Genomic DNA, 20,275 nt, shown 5'->3' with positions numbered 1-20,275 from the left:
AGACCCTCTCTCCCAGGTCATCCACTTTCCCTACAAAAGGTAGGGCTGTACTGAGCACACTATCTGCTCTCTCCAACGTCTGGGACATGGTGAGGAGGGGTGCGCCCCACTGCTACCCTTTTCTGAAGCCTCTTCACACCAGGCCAGGCCCTAGTTTCACAGGAAGGCCCAACTGGCTGGTGAGCAGGTGACCAGAGTACTACCGATGCCTCCCCCACAAGCTCCCAAATTCCCTCTGGTCCCTTGCACAAAAGGTCTGAGTACTGGCACAATACTGGTAGTAACTGTGGTGTTAGAACAGGCACCAACATTCCCGTGGGCTTCCTACAGAGCCGTTAGGTCTGCTGGGTCTGGACAGACTGTACACACACCCATCTGAGCCACGACACTCTCTACTCCAAGCCTATTCCTTTAAGGGATGACATTGAGGCAAAAGTCACTTTTTGACCTTACTTGCATGAAACCACATATGGATTTTGTTTTTTAAATTTGAAAATGTAAAAAAGCCACGTGATTTTTGTTAAAGTTATATGATGTCTCAACTGAGAGGTACATTTTCTCACTAGTATTATCCAATTTTTAAAAGACATTTCTCATTTGCAATGGTTACAGGACATTTACGCTTTAATTTAGCGTCACATTTACATCTACAAGTACAGCTAGAAAATAGGAGGCTTCTGAATTTCGCTTTTATGCCAACAAAAGGATTTCTGATACTCAGTTTCAAATGTGCCCAAGGGGGGAAAAATTCCTTTGCATTCTACATCCCAAGTACATCACACAAGCATCTGCCCAGCCAGCAGAGGACAATAAAGTTACTCACTTAACACCAACTATTTGGACTCCCAGCTCCTTAGCACATTCCATGAGGTGCCTACAGTTCTTCAGGGTGGTGCCAAACTTCATATTCATCTCCTCATCAGCAGTAATGTCTTCTGTGGCAATGTGCAGTAAGAGCCTAAGAGAAGGGGAAGATGATTGGGGCAGTTGGTTTACATCATCAGCACATGTGAAGCCTGAAGACTGTCAGAAGTGTGTTGAGTATGTTGTCAGTACTCCATCGATGGATGAGTCAAGGGAACCTAGTAAAAACAATCCTGTACAGAGAAAAAACTAGCAATTAGGGGCTAAAACATGGAGCCAACAAGGACAAGGGATTTTGAAATGCAGCAACTAAGAGACTCTTGCAGGAGCAAGAGTCTGTTGAGTGCTGTAATAAAAGAGAATGTTACCTCCTAATGAAGTGTACTTCCTCATGAAGACTAACACATTTCCCATCTCTGCCCTCCTTTCTAGAGAGGAGGGCCTGGAGATTCCCCTTCAGTCATGTATCAGCTTTGGTTAAACACAGCATCTGGAGAACACCAGGCTGACACACTGAGAGCATTCCCTGCCCACCTCCCTCCACCTCAGCACACAGACTGGGGGTGCCCGGCCATTCCCTTCCCCTTCTTCCAGGACCCTTGCGGAGCAGGGAGGCAGCAAGTACCACCTCTTAGTCTTACGCAGTGAAACAGCTTCCCCGCTCCAGTCAAAGCCTCATTGTGGGTAGTTTGGCAAACTGCAGTGCCAGTGCTGACAGATTTTTACACTGAGTAACACTGGAGTGGCAATGACATGTTCACACCAAAACCTCTAGAGGTATTCCCCCCAGACTCTCGAACTGCTGTCCAATAAAAGCCACCAGCTTTCTCCTTCCCCCACCCCTCAATTAATTAGCCATGTGGTAACCTAAACAGAAGTTGAGTCATGACCTACACACAGACTGTTATGTTTAAGCAAGATGGAAAGCATAAACAAGTGGCAGAAGCTCTGCACCCAAAGTGAGAGAGTTCTTTTAAGGACCAGCAACAGGCAAAATTTAGGCCAACCTGTATGTTGTAGTGGCTGGGCTAACAGCTGCCTTGACTAAAAGTCCTTTCCCACATGTCTCATGATGTCTTTAAAGAGCATTTCTTTAAGAGCGGAAAACGACCCCCAAGTTCACACAGCCTGCCCAGCAACCCTTCTGAAATTTACACTATTTCATCTTGAGAAACTGCAACTAGCCTTGCATTTCCTGCTTCTCCACTAGCACAGACAACTCCGATCAAGAAGTATGTAGTCAAACAAGACTTTTGTAAGGCATGTAGAAAACGTGCTAGATCCAAGAAACTACCCAAAGTTAAACTCTAAAATGTAAAAACCCATTCAAATCCATGACACTAGAGTTGGTTGCCTCACAGTAAAGATCAGACAAACCACTTCTTAAAGACATCCTATGTTAAATTTGATTGTTATTGCAGCATTTTAGGCTAGTCAAGATATTTTTCTCGTGCAAACCACTGAAAAAGCATAGTTCCAATTTTTACAAATCTAGGCAGATTGCTCCTCCTCGGTTTCAGTCCATTAGAGCAGGGCTGGAGGATGTGTGTTTAGGTTTTTGGTTTATTTTTAGGGAAGCAGTGATCTTTTTAGCCACTATGCCTCTACTGGAGCTTAGGACACCCACAGCCTTAGCCATGGAACTTCACCTGGAAGCATCCAAAGGTATAGAGAAATGAAGGACTACCCACTCCTTTCTGACAGTTCTCCTCTTTCTTAAAAGCAGTTGCAATCATCCGAGTTAGAGACTTCCAGAGGCAGAAACATCAATTAGACCCACCCATTACTGAGCGTAGTGCAGAAAGTCACAAGACTCTTCAGAAAATAAGAATTACAGCTTTCCAAGCTGGATTTCCTCAGCCAATACGTAACTGGCTTCATCTACAAAAAGACAACCCAGCTACAACAGCCACACATAGGAAGAACAAGGCTACATACAGCCTTTGACCTTCTGAAGCTATGCCAAGGAAGAGAAAGAAGAAAACTCAGTTGTCACTTCAGCATCAAGGTTTTAATGACCTGAGCAAGAGACTGCCAGTAAAACAAGCAGACAAATCCACCCAGTAGAACTGGAGATGTTCCTAGAAAGTTTAAATAGCAAGTTGCAGTTCATTTGTAGAAATTGAGTTTCTTGTCTTGGGTTAAACAGGAATTTTTTCAAATATATTAGACTATGGGATCCTTGGGAAAAAACCCCAAACAAATAGGGGGTTTATACTGATTTTCTCTAGCTTATGAAACTCCCTTCATTCTGTCTCCATGGTCTACAGTTTCTCTGGCTCAAGAAGAATCTGCACCCTGCCTTCTCTTGCTGTGGCTGTTACCACCACCACCATCTAAACGAGGCTGTTCGGCTCAAGGAGATAAATCACTGTACAAACTAACAAAACACTAGTTTTACCATTGTCACTGGCATTTTTAATGACGTAAGAGACACCCTTAGCACTGCTAAGGCTTTCAAACACAGTATGTCAAGGCCAGTATTTTACATGCCATTACATGCCATGTGTCTATAGACGAAACCAAACAAAAAACGCATTGCTGTCTATAGACGAAACCAAACAAAAAAAGCATTGCCGCACCAGGTGGGATAAGTAGTCTCCAGATACTGAACATGGTAGAAGCTTCCCAATCCTACAGCGATGGCCAGTTTCAGGAGAAGACATGACACTAAGGACTGTCCAGAACCAAGGGCTTTGTAGAGGATGTCAGGAATTCAGTTTTAGTGTGCTCTGATGACATCTGTGGGAAGCTACTCCTTGGTAATCACTGGAAAGCACAGTAACATTCCCTTAAGCTCCGACTCCGAATTTCTTAAAAGGTAGGGCCCACAGCCAAAGTATTCATGTGAGGGGTGTGATGCTTAATGACATGAGCACTTGTCAGTCCAAAAGAGACCACAATACACCGGCAGCAAATTAAGCTTGTACTTAACCACTAGAACACCAGCTTTAGTCATCTCTCTACAAAAAGCATCTGGGCCAATACTGAAGTGACTGAAAACAGAGCTGGAGTCAAATTTCTCACTGATGTAGCAGTGGGGAAGTACTGGCAGGCACCTTTAACAGACCTGCAGAGGATGCCCAAACCCTAGGTGGGACAAAATGCACATGCTCACTTGCTGACAGTCTCAGCCCCAACTTCAGCTGAAGCCACTAATCCCCAAACAAAAACACCCTGAAAGAAAACACTGAAGCCACAACAGAGCAGGGGGAAGATGTACTCGGAGCTGATGAGGTACTAGACTTCTGAAGTTTAATCATCAAAACCTTTACATTAAGGTTGCCCTACCAAAATGCAGGATTTCTCCCACAACAAAAAAAAAAAGGGGCTGAGGATTTTGGAAAGAGTTGCAGAACAGCTTCCTTCAAAAGAGACAATGAGAAGAGACAGACAGAAGTGAACTGTACTAAAGAAACCATGTACCTTGCTTGCAACTCAACCCAGAACACAGGCAAAAATAAACACCTCCACCCCATTAAAAGGAAAACCAGAATTTTGACACTTACTTAGCATTGGGGTGGTTACGTGCAATCTTCTTCAGCTCAATATCATTGTCACAAGTCATGATGTTTATCCCAGCTTTCGCTGCGTACTTGATCTGAGAAGCTTGTTTGCAAGGATTTGTATATATGATGTTCTCGGGAGAGAAGCCCAGGTCCTGTACTAACGCCATTTCAGACTGAAAAACAGGAGCACAGGGGAGTTTGACACGGCCTAGTGCGCTGTCTTTACTAAATTTGCTTTTAGGTGTGCTCTAGTACTCTACTAAGTAGTCTAAAGGGAAAGCTATACGCTGCTTCTAGGGCAGAAGTGTGCATCTTCAACAGCCAGTTACGCAGGAGTTCAGAATTTAAGTTGTATTGTTTATAACGATGTCATTTAACACCAAAAAGTTGATTTTCAAATGTCAGACAGAAAATAAGGCACACAGCAAAAAAAATAAAGCACGCTTACTTTACTGGAACACGCAAATCCAACACCAAGGGTTCCCAAAATTTCAAGTACACCTGGAGTGGAATTGCATCTTACAGGATAAAATGGTTTGATTGGTGCCATGACGTTCTGCCACTGCATGTTCTTCTTTACAAGCTTCCCAAGATCGCCAACATAAAAGGCTCTTTTTCCAGTCTAAAACCAAGGAAGAATAGGAAAATAAAATGTTTGAAATTGTAGGTTTGCTGTCAAGATACAAACAGCCCATGAAACAGTCTCAAAGGATTATGTGCATTTTTTTCACCCTGCTATTCACTTTCAGGTTTGACCTGGAACAATCCTCTCGTTGACTTCCACCTAGCCATTTGGACTAGTTTAAAAAAGAATATCAGAGGGAATACCTACCACTTCAGGGATATTGTGAATGCTATTTCGACAATATTAAGATTCCTGAACAAGAGATACTACTGAAACGCCAAATGCCCATTTTTATCTAAAAATACAGAATAGATTACAAATCTCTTCCAACTTTGTATTTTCAGAAGTCTGCAACTTTCTGGAGGAAGAAAATCCACTGGGATGAAAGCTTCCACAGTCTCAACATGATTTGTAGCTTATACAAGGGATAATATATAATGCACTACCTTTATTTCAACATCTAGCTCATCTTACTGAAAACCTGTTTCATAGTACTTCAGTTTAGGAAGTCAAGTTTGAGACTGTTCTCCGCATCGTGTGAAGCCCAAAGTTCAAAGAGAACTTTTAAGAACTAAACTGGGCGCATTAAGGTTGCAGAGTCAAGTACGTCATCTTTAAGAAAACGCACACAGACAGTTGTCTGGAAACCATTAACGGTCCTCCTCACGCATCTGTTACCACAGTCCTCCTCAACATTAAGAATGATGGGGATCAAAATCCAAACGGATCATTCTGTATTTCTTTATAACGTACACTCAGTAGGATTCCTGCAAACGCACGGTGTATCAGTTACGTACCATCACAAAAAGAGATGGTTGATCCGAGTTAAGACTGCACATCAAATGTTAATTCTAGCACTTTCGCAGATACCAAACTATGTTGTGGCTTATTGTATACAGTGTCCTTATTTCTGTTTAAAAAACACAAATAGAAATTCCATCGGGTGGAAGCATACTGACCCCCTGTATGGTTTTTCAGGAATGGGATCTGGAGCTTTAGATCCATGGCACAGGCCTCTACCCCTTGAGCTAAAGGAGTAAATGAAAGCAGCAGGAGGCAGCTATCCTCTGTGAGCCAGCCAGTGGTTGGAGACATGACATGTTGCCAGTAGTTTACCTATTTATTTGCTAGACAGAAAAAGAATATTAGGAATCAGGGTTTGGGAATCCACACCTGAGTTCAGAAGGCCGTGGGGTTTAGCTATTTGCTACGCTATAGTTGAGCACTTGCATTTGACCACGAGTTCTGATAAACCAAGGGAAAGTGAACAACTCTGATATGGCCTGTTAAGAACACAGGATTTGCTTAATAAAACCTCTTTTTTAAAAAACTCTTTCTTTACAAGACAAACTTGTCTCTAAAACAAAGGCTACATCTTCCTGCCTCCGAAGAAGTGAGCAAAGCCTTATTCGATAAATCTATTACTGTACACACAGAATTATTTAATTTTCTTTCCAGTAGATTGCTCAACCTTAATGGCTTTTAGACCAGTTTATTTTCTTGAAAGAAAAAAGGTAGCACCTCACAGTATGCCAGTACCTGTGTTTCCAGCAGAGGGAAGGGAAGATGGGTAAACATACAACCATGATTGACCACAGAAGTTTTAAATGTGGCTTTAAACTGGCTCAGCACACGCATTTGTCTAAAGTCTGGCATATTTTTTAGGGAATTTTTTTAAAAAAATAATGTTTTTTAAACTCTGTGATATCTACTCGCCCAATTTCAGGTTCCTGGTCTGAACCCCACTGATAATAAAATCCCTTCAGATAATGAGATGGGAACCTGTATTAATTACACCGGCCAGACTACTTTCCTGCTAGTCACACTCAGGGAGGTAACAACTGTTGCCCAAATTCCCCCATCAGAATCCAGCCCGAGGCAAACAAGCAGTACAGTAGTAGAATTAGAACAGGAAACTACTTCATAAGGTGAGTTTTAGCCAACTGTTCCTCTGTTGCTGTCAGCTCATCAGTGCTAAATACCTTGACCTAGTTTGAAGACTTAGGGAACTAAACCAGCAGATTTGGAAAACTGCTACAACTTACATGAGTATGTTCATAAATACAGTTGTCAATAACATCTGCAAGAGTTGCTCCTTCATCCAACAGGCCAATGGAGTAATTTGCATCCTCAAGAAATCCTTTCATCTCAGCCGTATTCCACAAAGCCGACAGTCATAAACCAAGAAACACAAGGGATGGGCTTCCAAGCCTTATATCCGGGTCCTTAAATTATGCAACAAACTGTACAAAGACACATAACTCAGTGGGAAAAGAGGCACAACACATACTATGCTACTATTTAAACATCAGGAAGAGCTTCCTGCATTTGATGTACAAAGTAATCTACACACACTTCAAAAATAGATTTTTTTTACTGCCCACCCTCCATTTGCCAGGGACAGGGCTAGTGCAATTCAGCTGAAGCTGAGAATAAGACAGCAGCTGTGTGCTTTAACAACAAGTAAGGAACCACTGATGCGAGGCTGTTGGAGGAGCATCCCACGCTGATCTGTGTTGAGCTTCCTCGAGCTATGAAAGCCCTGCAAGTGTAGCATACTTGTACCAACACCTCAGCTGGGCTCTTCGGAGGCACAGCATCTTCAGTGTCATTAGTCTTCCAGCTGCATACTTGAAGACTGTAATACAGCATGTCTGAACTTGTTAAAGAAAACCTGGAGTATATTGATTAAATGTTAGCATTGATACCTGTTATTCACAGATTTGTGTTAAACATGCTGGGTTTTGTTGACATGCTAATTTATAACCATTGCCTTTACACACAGTCTTTACTAGACATTTATTTTGTTGTTCTGTTCATAAGATTACCTACAACACAAAAATCTTCACTTCAATAGAGATTAGCAGAAAGAATCCACTAGCTAGACCTAGTTTTAAAAACAAATAATCTCAGTAAGTGGAACTGGCATTAAAAGTAACAGTTCTAACCCAGCTTTATTTGCATCTTGTTTATCCTCAAACCATCACTGTAAATTAGATGTTGCTTATAAGCAGTATTTAAAAAAAAAAACAAACCACACAAAAACAAACAACTTGAATCAACGAGGTTCCAAGACAGAAAACATTGTTAGACACAGTCTCAGAATCAGGATTAAATAGTCTCAAGTGAAAATTGGTAGGCAGCAGGGAAGTACCAACAGTGACTGTACACCTTTGTCAGACTTACCTGATGATTACAACAACCCACAATTTACACTCCACTAGAGCTGTAGGTCTTGTTTTAAGGCAACTTATCACTTTTGACTTCACAGCAACTGACTGAACAGACTTTTGTTTCAACAGTCATCTTCAGGGCTGACAAAACTGATCAAAACCAGCCAGCTAACTAGATTCTTGCTTTAAATGAACACCCAATACTTTCTCAAATCTCAGACATTCCATAGTATTTATAAAAAACCTGATGGTTGCTTTCTAAAGCCACCTGTACTTGGCCTTAAGCCATCATTTTTCTATTTAGAAGTGTTGATCAAAACTAGAAACATTACAGCTGAGGTAAAAAACACATGCTTCACAAAGACTCCACAAGCTAAGAATATCATTCTGGCCTCAAAACGGTCACAAGGCCACCATACCAGCTCTGTCTCACGTTTCTTCCACCACCTCCCAGTTTGCAACAAGAGTTTGGTTAACACCGTTAACAATACGAACAAAGTTACTGTTGCTCATGCTAATAGGGAGAACAAGGAAGGGGCAGTTGCTCCTGCGTGTGGTTACACCCAATAACGTGGACAAGAGCCAGCAGTTTTGTAAGCTTTCTGCATAACTCAAGTATGCCACCTATGTTTAAGGGAAGCATTTACTGCCAGGTGAATTTAACTCCATGGCAGCGAGTTTTCACTTCTATTCAGAAGCTGAACAATAAGGATGAGTATGCTGGGTAAAATGAACATAGTTGTCTCACACATAAAAGGGAGTCTCACATATTTAAGTGAATCTTGAAGATCCAAAACAATCATGAAAGAGCGAGATAAATCTTTACATTGGTGTGATAAGTAAATTACACCTATAAAAACAATGACTAGGTGGGTAGACACTGTAACAACCAGGAAAAAAAAAATGTTTTCAGTCAGTCACATCTCAGTTTAAGTTTGTGAGTAACAGCTAAAACTCCTTAAACACCAAACAGGTGAGAAGGTTGTGAATCGTCTGATAATCAGTGAAACAAAACATGAACACCACAGTCATGTTTATGTAGCTACTGTCACCCTCTGAACAGGAACTTCATAGTATCCTTGTTTTGTTAGCTGATTAGCACAAAGTCCTCAACATCTCCACCTCCATAAAATATCCATGGTTTCCAGGAGCAGAGTACCAAAAAGGGTTTGGTTTTCCCGCTCCCCCCTCTGTAAAGAAAAGCTAGCATCAGCACTTCACTGAAAGTGTAGTATAGTTCTGGAGCATTCAGCAAATGAAGACCAAAAGAAAAGAGCTAACAGCAGAGTTGAACGCTTTTAGCATAATTTCTTTACGCTATGACTTAAACAGCCTAATGCTTAACTAAGTTTTGAAGTGCTTTACGCATCCTCAGGAACTTACTGGTTGTGTAGTAACACACATTAAGCTTTTCAATAATAGCTCTTCTGTTGTCTTCTATGCAATAAAAATAACATCCAAGGAGAGGAGGAGTAAGCGAACCACCACGCTGAACACAGGCAAGAGCAAAGTGGTTTCAATTTTCAGCAGATTGCTCAAACGTAGCAGACCTATTAACCATCCAAAACCACGTACCATATAGGTTTTAGGTTTTTTTATAATCCTTTAATGACACTGAGGATAAATACATTTTATGCTTCATCTAAATCTCTAACAACTTTTAGGAGAAATCTAAATCTGTCCTATGACTTCAGAAAAAGTTCAACAAAATTCAGGGGCAACATTTTGACGCAGTAACTCTGTATAGGAAGAGCTTCCATACTCCCAGTTCCTCTTTCCACCTCCCCACCCACATGTGACCAGTAAATACTCTAATACCTACAACTGAATCATGTGATTAGTGACTGGGCTGGCAGAAGGCCCCTTTTTTTTAATAGATGCCCCCATCTATATTTCTGCTGTTTATTCAAGGTGTTTATTCTGTGTTTCTGATCACAAGCTCACAATTCCTTGACATATTGTACAAACCTGTTAAAAAGCCTGAAGGTAAAACTAAAGCATTGAAGGATTTATTACACATACAAAGGTACTACTTAGGTTTTAAAGTGGTGGTTCCTACATTCTAAAGCATGTAAAAAGTCAAGAATCAACTGCCCACCTCCCATCTGTCCTGCTGTGAGGTCTCAGTACACCCAGTGGAACCAGTCACAGCTCTGATTAGACTTTTAGACTCAGACACACCCCCCCTGCAGGCTATTTGCTTGTGCCTCCTATTTCAAATCAAGCAGCTCAGTCTATACAAGTTTTTCTTATTCAAGTCTTGGTGTAGATTTAAGCTAGACTCTTCAAGGTTTTTTTATAGTTAATGACTGTGGTGTCTACAGGTTTCAGACAGAGATAGTGTAGAAGAATACTTTCCTCCAAAAGCTGCCCCTTTGCTTTTGGGGATGCCCTGTGGGATAGAGGGGGAGAACTGGTTTAACTAAGCATGGGGGGGAGAAGGCCTCTTCATCAATAGCTCCTGAAAACAGCAACAAAAGGAACACTTAACTTTTATTTACTCTGCTAACTTACTCAGACTAGTCTTAAATTAAGTCAAAGATTAGACAAATCTGTGTTTGAGAGCAGAAATAAAGATGTTTCAGACTAGCAGGCTACTCCATAAAAATGGTAACGACATTTGTGTTTTACTCAACTAATTGACCACATCAGCTGTGAACAACAGCAACAATTAATCAGGCAGAAAGAGCTTTTTGTTAGCTTTGAAGAAGGTCATTTCCTAAACCAGACATTGTCTCTTGTAGTTCATTCCTCCAAAAGCATCTTGCAGTCAAGAGGCAGGGAGAAAGAAGAATCCACGCTAGTACAGACTTAATGAAACAGCTTACAATAAACCATGAACAACTTCCTCTAACCTCTCCGGCTGCTAAACAGCAATTGCTTCTCCCAGGCATGTCCACCACACCTAAGCTTTTTCATTTAGCAAAATTAATCCATCTAACATGAGCCTACCAACTCCCACCCTCAGTCACAGCCCATGCTTCTCCTCCTCTGGAAGAGATTACATCTCTTCAGCCTTATTGAGAACAAGGCTGGAAAGATGTTCTACAAAGAAAACTGAAATTCCTACCAGCACTGCCACAAAACAGTGCATACTTGAGGTGTTTAAGGGGTTCATACCTGCAGTACAATTTGGGATTGTGCTATAACCTTACTCTGTTCTGACTCCCCCCCACTCCCTGAGAGGGGAGGAGAATCAGTGACCAAATTCGTGGAAGATGAAACAAATACATGCAGAAGGAAATCGAGAAGACAGTTCAAGACTTCTGTGCCTGTAAGAGGAGCCAGAAATCATTACAGTACAGAGTTCAGCCCTTGCTGGAAGTGCTGACTTGCTCCAAGGCATGATTTGACAGACTTAGTGTGGTAACACCACCCATTTTACCACCTGAAACGTTCATCTGCACCATGCTCCAGGACATATATTTTAGGGCAAATAAGCTGTCAAGTGGTAAGAGACTTCCACATAGGCATGCAATTTCTTCCTTTGAAGTAAGCCTTACACCCTCAGGCTCTTTAGGGTTTAACCCAGTGACTTCCCAGATGAAGAACATTTATCTTAAAGTTTACATATTTAAGAACTGCAATTAATGCAGACACCTGGAATAGAAGTTAAAATGCTCTGAGAAGTGACAAAACACAAGCATCCATAACAAACACGTCATTTTTAGGTTTTTTCTTTGCACTGTCAGAACATACTGTTTGGCCTGCAAAAAAAGAAACCTTGAGGTTTGGTTCTCTCATTTAAAAACTTCCTTTACAAAGAACAGTCTCTGCAACCCGAATGGGCTCCCAATAATGCCTTTCAGCTACATGTCTTGAAGTAAATATTTAAGAGATTAACAATTATGCTGATGCAAAAAACAGAGAGGTAAAATACATTCATCTCTCACTCCTTTCAATACTGACTCTTCATGGGTAAGAGATCAAAAAGGTAGAAGCATTTTGTCACCAACATGAGCAATTAAGTACAGAACAGGTCTACTAGAAAAGCAGAAACAAATCATATGTTTTCAGCACAGGAAGTGCCTCTTTATGCCGGGAATATCCTAAAGAAATATTTCAAGATGCCATTTCACCAACTTAGAATCACAGAGTGGTTTGGGTTGGAAGGGACCTTAAAGACCACCTAGTTCCAACCCCCCTGCCATGGGCAGGGACACCTTCCAGTAGACCAGGTTGCTCAAAGCCTCATCCAGCCTGGCCTTGAACACTTCCAGGGATGGGGCATCCACAGCTTCTCTGGACAACCTGTTCCAGTGCCTCACCACCCTCTCCAGGAAGAATTTCTTCCTGATATCTAATCTAAACCTCCCCACTTTCAATTTAAACCCATTACCCCTTGTCCTGTCACTACAGGCCCTTGTAAAAAGTCCCCCCCAGCTCCCTTGTAGCCCCTTCAGGTACTGGAAGGTGCTATAAGGTCTCCCCGGAGCCTTCTCTTCTCCAGGCTGACCAAGCCCAACTCTCTCAGCCTGTCCCCATAGCAGAGCTGCTCCAGCCCTCAGAGCATCTGCGTGGCTTTGCCTGGTCTCACTCCAACCAGTTTATATCCTTCTGATGTTGAGGGCTCCACAGCTGGATGCAGCACTCCAGGTGGGGTCTCACCAGCGCAGAGTAGAGGGGGAGAATCCCCTCCCTCAACCTGCTGGCCACACTTCCCTGGATACAGCCCAGGAGACGGTTGGCTTTCTGGGCTGCCAGCGCACACTGCCGGCTCATGTCCAGCTTTTCACCCACCAGTACCCCCAAGTCCTTCTCCTCAGGGCTGCTCTCGATCCACTCTCCACCCAGCCTGTACTTGTGCTTGGGATTGCTTCCTTATCAGCCAAATGCAGCCACTAACCAAGTGATGGAAACGCTGAAGCAGGTATCTTTCCTTACAGCAGCAGACAGCAGAAACCCACGGAGGGTCAGAGCAGACAGGACCTGCACGGCTTAGGTCAGTTGCATCCTACCATTCCCTCAGGAATACTCCACACAGTTAAGTGAGCAATGTAACAATAGCATCTCTGCTGAAGTAAGCAAGCAAAGAGGGTAGATGCTAAAAAATAATGCCCATCTGACATCTTCTACAGGAGCTGTGCTTTCAAGAACCTCCTGTTTTGTTGAAGTTTGAATACATTCAAAGCCAGTAAGCTAGCAAAGCTTACAAAAACTAGTACTCCTAAAGTGCATGTAAGCTTCTCTGGTGCCACACCAGCACTGCTCTTTCACAACAGTGCAAGCAGTTACTTCCTGATCCTATCCTCTTACTTGCTTAGTATTTGGCCTCCCCATTGCCTCCCAGCCCTCCAAACTCCCAGCCCTCCTGTTCCCTGACTGCCACCTAGTCCCATTTGGATAAAGTCAAGAGCTCTAAAGGCTAGCCAGTCCAGATAGCTACTGCTTCCATTGGCATAGACGGAGCTCGTTAATAGATCAAATTTCCATCACTAATTCCCCCCATTTCCGATCAACCAGATGTAGCAATAGACAGACCAGATTTTCAAAGGAGCAGGACTTCAGACCATGGTTGCCAGACTGCTCAGGAAGTCAGAGCTTGAAGAGCACGACAGAACCACATCCCGAATCCTTCCTTGGCCAGTGTAATACAAGGAAAAGAGTGGGAGGGAGATAATTATAAAAAGGAAGCAAGTTTAATGGACATGTAAGTTCACCTTCAGGCATGAAATTTCTGTTTGAGCTCCACTGGAACATAATATTATTATATTTAAAAGCTCAATTGATCTTTTTCCCATTAAATCACTTCAAGTTGAACAGGACTCAAACTACCAATTAGGCAGCCAGCTTACACCTTAGCTGTGTTTGAGGCACACCTACACAGGCACGGACTTACTGGCAAACACTTGCAGACCAGTGCTACCTATGTCACCAATATGTTCAATACCAAACTACTTATATTTGTGTACAGAGTATTACTGCCGAACCCATAATAGATCCAAGCTCAAAATAAACACACAGATCTCAGCTACAAACACAGCAAATCCAGTGGCGCTACCATTCTAGGACAAGCCATACCTTGCACTATTTGCCACAGAGGAGTCTACCAGCTGGAGAAAGAATAATCTCAATGAAGGTACCAGAAGAGCCTTCTCACAGAGAAACACACTTCGGTCAAAGCCAAAATTCCTTCAGAACAGTTTTAGAAGTTAAAATGCATTTATAGTACCTTAAAATGTTATACTTTATTCACTCCCTCCTCCTAAAAGTTCTGGTACCTTTCCCATCTTTTTACTGTTTTACTTTGCTGAAGTGCCAAGTGTCACACAAGAGTCCTACCCACATATCACAGTGAGCCAAAACTGAGGAACAGAACAAGACAATTTTCTCATATTTTTTGCTTATACACATCATGTGACTCCTCCAAAATAATGGTGATATTCAGAGAATTTTCAGTACTAACTGCATTCACTTGAACAAAGCAGTCAGACCTACATGTGGTTAATTCAGTAAGTTTCAAGCAAAAAACATAACCACTGGAGATAAGCCAGAAATCCTGATAAGCCAAGCTCAGCTCATGCCTCCCTCACTGCAGTATTTTCAAGTAAGAGGGTCATCTACATTAAGTACCTTATTAGGAGACATACTTACACAACCAGCATTTGGACCCTGTGGTATTTAAAAAGTACCTGGCTCAGTCAGATGTACTTTACTGTTCTCATTCCCAAGTTTTACATTAAAAAGCGTTATATAATTTATAGGTACTAAGCCAAAGGAAAATGCCTTCAGCTAGACAGGAAAAAAGTAATACTGTATAAAAGCAGCTTAACTCAGATATTACAAATGCATTTAAGGCTATTGTTGAAACCACACAAAGCTACTGTTTCATGTTAACTGAACAGGATAACCACACACATTCCAGAGTTTTCTCTGCTCTTTAAGATCATTTGTTTTCAGTTATCATGGGTTTTGTCTTTAAGACCTATCTGCCTCTTAAAAATGTAAAGGCATTTATAATTGGTAGACAATTTCCATCCAACACAGAATTCCACATTCTATGGTAGCTCAACTACAACTATTTGTGGAAGTGGATAGTAATTAGCAAATAATGGAGACAGGCATTTGGGAAGGCACACCCTGCATAATCAGCATTAGTTACTGTTTACAATAGCACGTTTTGGCTGTTTCAGTATAATATACCCTAAGAAATCACACAGTAGTCAGCAAATCACGATTTGATGTTAACAGTCCTGCAGTGCCAGTTCATGACTTCAGCATTACCACCAAGAGAATGAAGTTACAGCATTTTATTTTAGGATTTCTGCAGCCAACAGCCCTTACTATTTACAAAGTTTGCTCACACATGTTTAGGCCTCTCAGAATTTAATCAGATAACTATTGAGACAGGTACTGGGTGAGTAAAAATTAGAGTCCCTCCTTGAACGAAAGCCCCGTTAATATGCACGCCACTATTTTCAATTTTTATAATCTACATAGAGACAGTTCTCTTGCTTAGCAAAAACCCAATGCATGCTATCAGTATTTTTGGAAGTGCTTATCCTCCTGCATACAGATGGAGAGAAGGAAGAGACTTACATGGACAAGTTAGGAGATGGAACCCTACTATCATCAGCTAGGTTCCCAAGGTGGCTCAGCGTTGAAGTCGAACTGTTCTCTATAAAGCACTTCTCCTAAGCCCTCTGGATAGTTGTAAACTTGATCAGAGATTTTGCCCTGTGGGAGAAACAAATGCAAAAAAAAATTCATAGTCTGAATAAAATAAAAGCTTTATCTGAAAACACATAACAAATACCTTTAAGTAGTGTTTTTAAGGAGGCTTGCAACACCCCACCAGGAAAATTTATAATCACGTAAAATGCCCAGGTTTCAAGAGTGACTGTAAACTCAAGCCCAGATCAAGTCAGAGGTATGAAGAACTGCTGAGACATATGAATTAAGCACATGAAACTGCTTGTTTGTACCTATCTTTCACGGTCTGCACTGGAAGATTTTCCATGCTAAAGGCAAAGAGTTCTACATGAACCTGCTTAGAGGCAGTACACCTTAATGCTGGACTCCCAGAAGTGTTAACCTTGTAACCACCTGCAATTCTTCCCCTCCCCACTTACTTTGTTTTAGAATTCCCATACCATGTTCTTTCTTCCTCTGCTATGCATGAGCACGGCATGTGGGTGAAAAAAAGCTAAGTGGGTGAAAAATAGTGCTTTATATAGCAAAACTGAATGCTATACAGACAAATCTAGAGATGAGCAAGACAGTGAGAAGAAACTTATGCTTGCCTTCAGGAATGAGGAAACATTTCAGCTGGCCCTGAAAGGCTATTACACACAACACCAAAGCAGCATTTTTAAAATATACAAGGCCATCTTACTCAGATTAAGGTGAAACAATAACAGAAAACAGTCGAATGCACATAAAAAAATCAGTCAGGAAACATGAGCCAGCCCTGCTGAGAAGTTATTCCTTCTAAAAGGAACTGTCTTTTTCATGGAATTAAATACAGTACAGAACTGGTCATTCGTAAACCCAACATACAGCAAAGTTTCTACAAATTCACTGTGGTCTGGGGCACAAAACATGGAACGTACCAACCTCTTGTAGTTTCATTTAAATAATGAGAGCAGCAAAGATTTATTTTTACATTTGCTGACTACAGCAAACTGGCTTCTGGGAATCACCTAACCCAAATGATCATCTTTTCAACTGCATTACAGTGAAGCAAACTGCTGAAGTGTGGTTTTCCACTTATTCTTGCTATTATAAAGTATACTCGTTTAGTTTTCTAAAGTACTGAACTACAAGCAGAGCGAATGCAACTGGAGGGTAACTTTCACAGCAACACCACAGAGCAATCTCTTTGCCTTCACCACATAAATTAGCATTCGGTAGCTTCTAACATTAAAAATAAACCTCAGCACCTCAAATTTGATTGAGATAAAGGAATTTTGCCAGCTAGGATTAACATACATGTAGTGAATTTAATCTTACCCCTTTCTTCCACTAAACCAAGAAGTCAGAAACATATAGTTCCCCAAGTATGCACAGGACAGTTCTAAAAGCTGGCAACACGCATTCTGTAAAATTAACTAGAAGCCCCACTATTTTCTAGCACTGTTATGATTATATTGAAGAACCCATACAAGTTTTCCAGTGATTATGGATTAAGTTTACCTTCCCAGCAAAACAACTCATTAAAAACAGGTGCTTCTAGGGAGAGCCCACGACCCTTAGCACAAAACTCGAAAAGCCATGCTTCTGACAAACACCACCTGCAGCACCATTTCAATAAATATTCACACATCCCACGAAGGAAGTGTGCAGTGAAAGCTCCCGTGGAGCTGGAATGAAAACCGATCATTTTCTGCAGCAACAGTCAACTGTGAGCTGTGCCGAGTTCCAATGGCTCTTCAGAATTTCTTTTAAGTGAGAATTATTTGTCTGAAGGATCTACACAAGCGTGCAGAAAATAGTCTGCCTGCCTGCCTTTGTGCAGGTTTGCTGATACTAAATATTCAGAGAGGAAAACAGTATGATTTAAGCCTTTCAAATCACAGTAATTTTACCCTGCTTTAACCAGCACAAAGAGTTAGTTTGCTGTACTGTGGCAGAGCAGAACTATCATTTTAAGCAGCAGAAGTGTCTTAGATGTCCATAACCCATGGGGACAAACCCAGTTTTAGAAAAATTGTGCATGTGATCAGCCAGTGAAGCATTTATCATTTAAGGGTCTTAAAGTGGGTACAACAGCATTCTTTGCTGAACAGCAAGCTTGGAGTTGTGGGAATAATTGACAAGGCAGCTTTGCCTTTTAAGACGCCAGTGACACCTATGTGCATCTATCTGTATATAATCTGTCAGCACACACTAGTAGCAGGTGTCTCAGGTTTGACTGCAGCTCAACCAGCAATGCTGTACTTCCTATGCGAATAGTAATACTCAACTGAGGAACAAAGTAACCCCCAGGTTGTCTCTAGCGCATGGTTTTGCCAGAACAAGTGCATCCCCACGACAAGCCCTATAAGCATCAGCAAGCTGGCTGGGGCCTGGCTTTTTCCAGCTCACCAGCCCCCTCAGCTCCCCATGTCTGATACAGATAGGCCTACGGAACCAGGCACCGATTCATTGTCTTTGACAGCAATGATCCATTGCATCTCTCAGTCTCTGAAAAGAAACCCTTTAGTCACCTGAGCTAAAATAGCCATGAACCAAACCCCAAAAAAATCCAGCAATACGATGACCTCGCACATTTACACCAACTGACAGACTCTGAGGCACCAAAGTTACTCTGGTCCACAAAAAAATCCCAGCTATTCTTCTGTTACAATAGGCCTTTTCCAGATCAGGCCAGGGTGTTGTGGCGAGGCGGTCCCCGGGGGAGAGCAGGTCCTGAAGGGAGCAATGTCCCTAAGAATTCGCTTGTCAACCACACTCTTGGCTGCTGCTCTACATCAACAGCGTTTTCCACTGAAATTCACTCAAATTAGTCCATTACACAATTAGCCTCCCCTTTCAGGAAGGGGCAGTCTTAATTGCCTTCCAGAGCACTCTGTCTCTCCTTTAATGGGAGGAACAGAGTCATTTCCAGACCCAAACACACACCTGCACCAGCCTTCCAGCGCAGCTAGCAGCGGGCTGCTGGCCTGGGGCAGGCCACAGTGCTCAGAGGCAGTAAGCCTGCTTCCAGTAAAGCCATCCCCACAGGAGAAACATTCCCACCGCCATTCACCTCCCAACAACACCCTCCCGAAGTCTTGTAAAGACTCCTCTCTTTCTGGTGCCTAACAGCCTTTCCCCCGGGCTCAAGGCCCGGCAGAGGGACGGGGAGCAGCAGGCCCGGGGAGCAGCAGGCCGCTGGCAGCGGGGTTAGGCCTACGGCTGGCGGGGAAGGGAGCTCACCACAGCCCGAAGCACACGGGGAGGGGGCTGCCGTGTCGCCAGCATCAGCCACAGCGGCAGCAGCATTGTTTGCACGGTGACAGGAAGGAAAGAACTAGACTGGACCAGTCCAGACTGGAACAAACCCCTCCTACCACCACCGTTATTCACAACCCCCCACCTCCCCCCCAGCTCTGCTGCCTCCCGCATTTATCCAGGGAAGAATAGCGGGCAAGTGCAGTATCCACAGAGCCAAAAACCCAGCAGCCGGGGCGGAGGCAGCAGAAATGGGGCAGCGCTCCCTCCTCCAGCCCCCCGCCACCTCTGGCTGGGAGGGCAGGCAGGTCTCACCCGTTTATTGGGCGTCACACGGTGTTTTCCTTCAGGGCGGCTATATTTGACTGGGACTGCACAATCAAATCCTGCTTGGTCACCAGAGACTGCTGCAGAGCTCTGAAATGCAGCTCTTCTGCTACTGGCACACATTGGCTGTGCTGGATTTGCACTGCAGGAGATGCACTTCAGAAAGACTCCAAGGAATATTTAAGCTCCCTCACTCCCCTCTTCACCAGCACGGCCCCCACCCCCGGACAGATGCACATCACCTTCGGCTCTGAACGAGCCTGCCAACTGGAAAAGACCTGCCGTGTTGTCTAGTAACGAGCCATAAGAGCATCCTCCTTCCTCAGCCACGTTCTGGCATTTGCACAATCCCTCTTGGACATGCAGGAGCCCCCTGCTCCCGCACTGTACTTCCAGCTCCCCTGCCGTCAGTAGCAGGCACCTCTGCTGACCTCCCACCAAACAGGGAGCGAGTGCACCCTCGGGATCACCCTGACGTCCAGGCGCACACGCTTCTCGCACACGCTCCCAGCCGGCAGCTGAGCAGTGATGGGACCCTCTCCGTACTTGCCGAAAGCCACCACTACAGCAGTGGCCAACTGGATCACAGGAACCGGCGGAAGCTGCCAAGCCAAGGAGATTGAGGCTCAAGCAAGAGGCTTCCAGAAAGACTGGGGAGACCCAACCTGCTCCTGCTGTGCTACCAGACTGACCGAGGGGGAAAGCGTCCTTGAGACGCCCAGCCAACTCCCCTGGCAAAGTGAGGGGAGCACTCCACTTTCCGCACCCTGGGCCCCTCTGCATGAGGGCGATTTGCCCTGTCATCCCAGCACTTCTCCCGGAAAGCATCACCTGTGCAACGCCCTTCGGCTGCACGGAGCGCCCTGGCAGCCCGCGCTGCCACCCTGCCCCCGGCCACCCCG

The 20,275-nt window shown here is 43.3% G+C and overlaps 1 protein-coding gene across 1 annotated transcript in view; it reads right to left on the bottom strand.

Annotated features, from left to right (window-relative positions):
- Positions 1-15,868, bottom strand: part of AZIN1 (antizyme inhibitor 1) — a 21,350-nt gene extending 5,482 nt beyond the window's left edge. Inside the window, exons 1-5 of the mRNA XM_010159898.1 lie at positions 15,711-15,868; positions 7,044-7,241; positions 4,822-4,995; positions 4,374-4,546; positions 824-958 (exon numbers count right to left, since the gene is read on the bottom strand). Coding sequence (XP_010158200.1) covers positions 824-958; positions 4,374-4,546; positions 4,822-4,995; positions 7,044-7,145 — 584 coding nt within the window. The 5' untranslated portion in view covers positions 7,146-7,241; positions 15,711-15,868. The remainder of the gene's footprint in view (positions 1-823; positions 959-4,373; positions 4,547-4,821; positions 4,996-7,043; positions 7,242-15,710) is intronic.
- Positions 15,869-20,275: the final 4,407 nt, after the last annotated feature.

This window comes from Eurypyga helias, unplaced genomic scaffold (genome assembly GCF_000690775.1).
Source record: "Eurypyga helias isolate BGI_N326 unplaced genomic scaffold, ASM69077v1 scaffold38119, whole genome shotgun sequence".
Classification (NCBI taxonomy): domain Eukaryota; kingdom Metazoa; phylum Chordata; class Aves; order Eurypygiformes; family Eurypygidae; genus Eurypyga; species Eurypyga helias.
The sequence above is the reverse complement of the archived record's forward strand: the minus strand, read 5'-3'. Positions and strand labels throughout refer to the sequence as shown.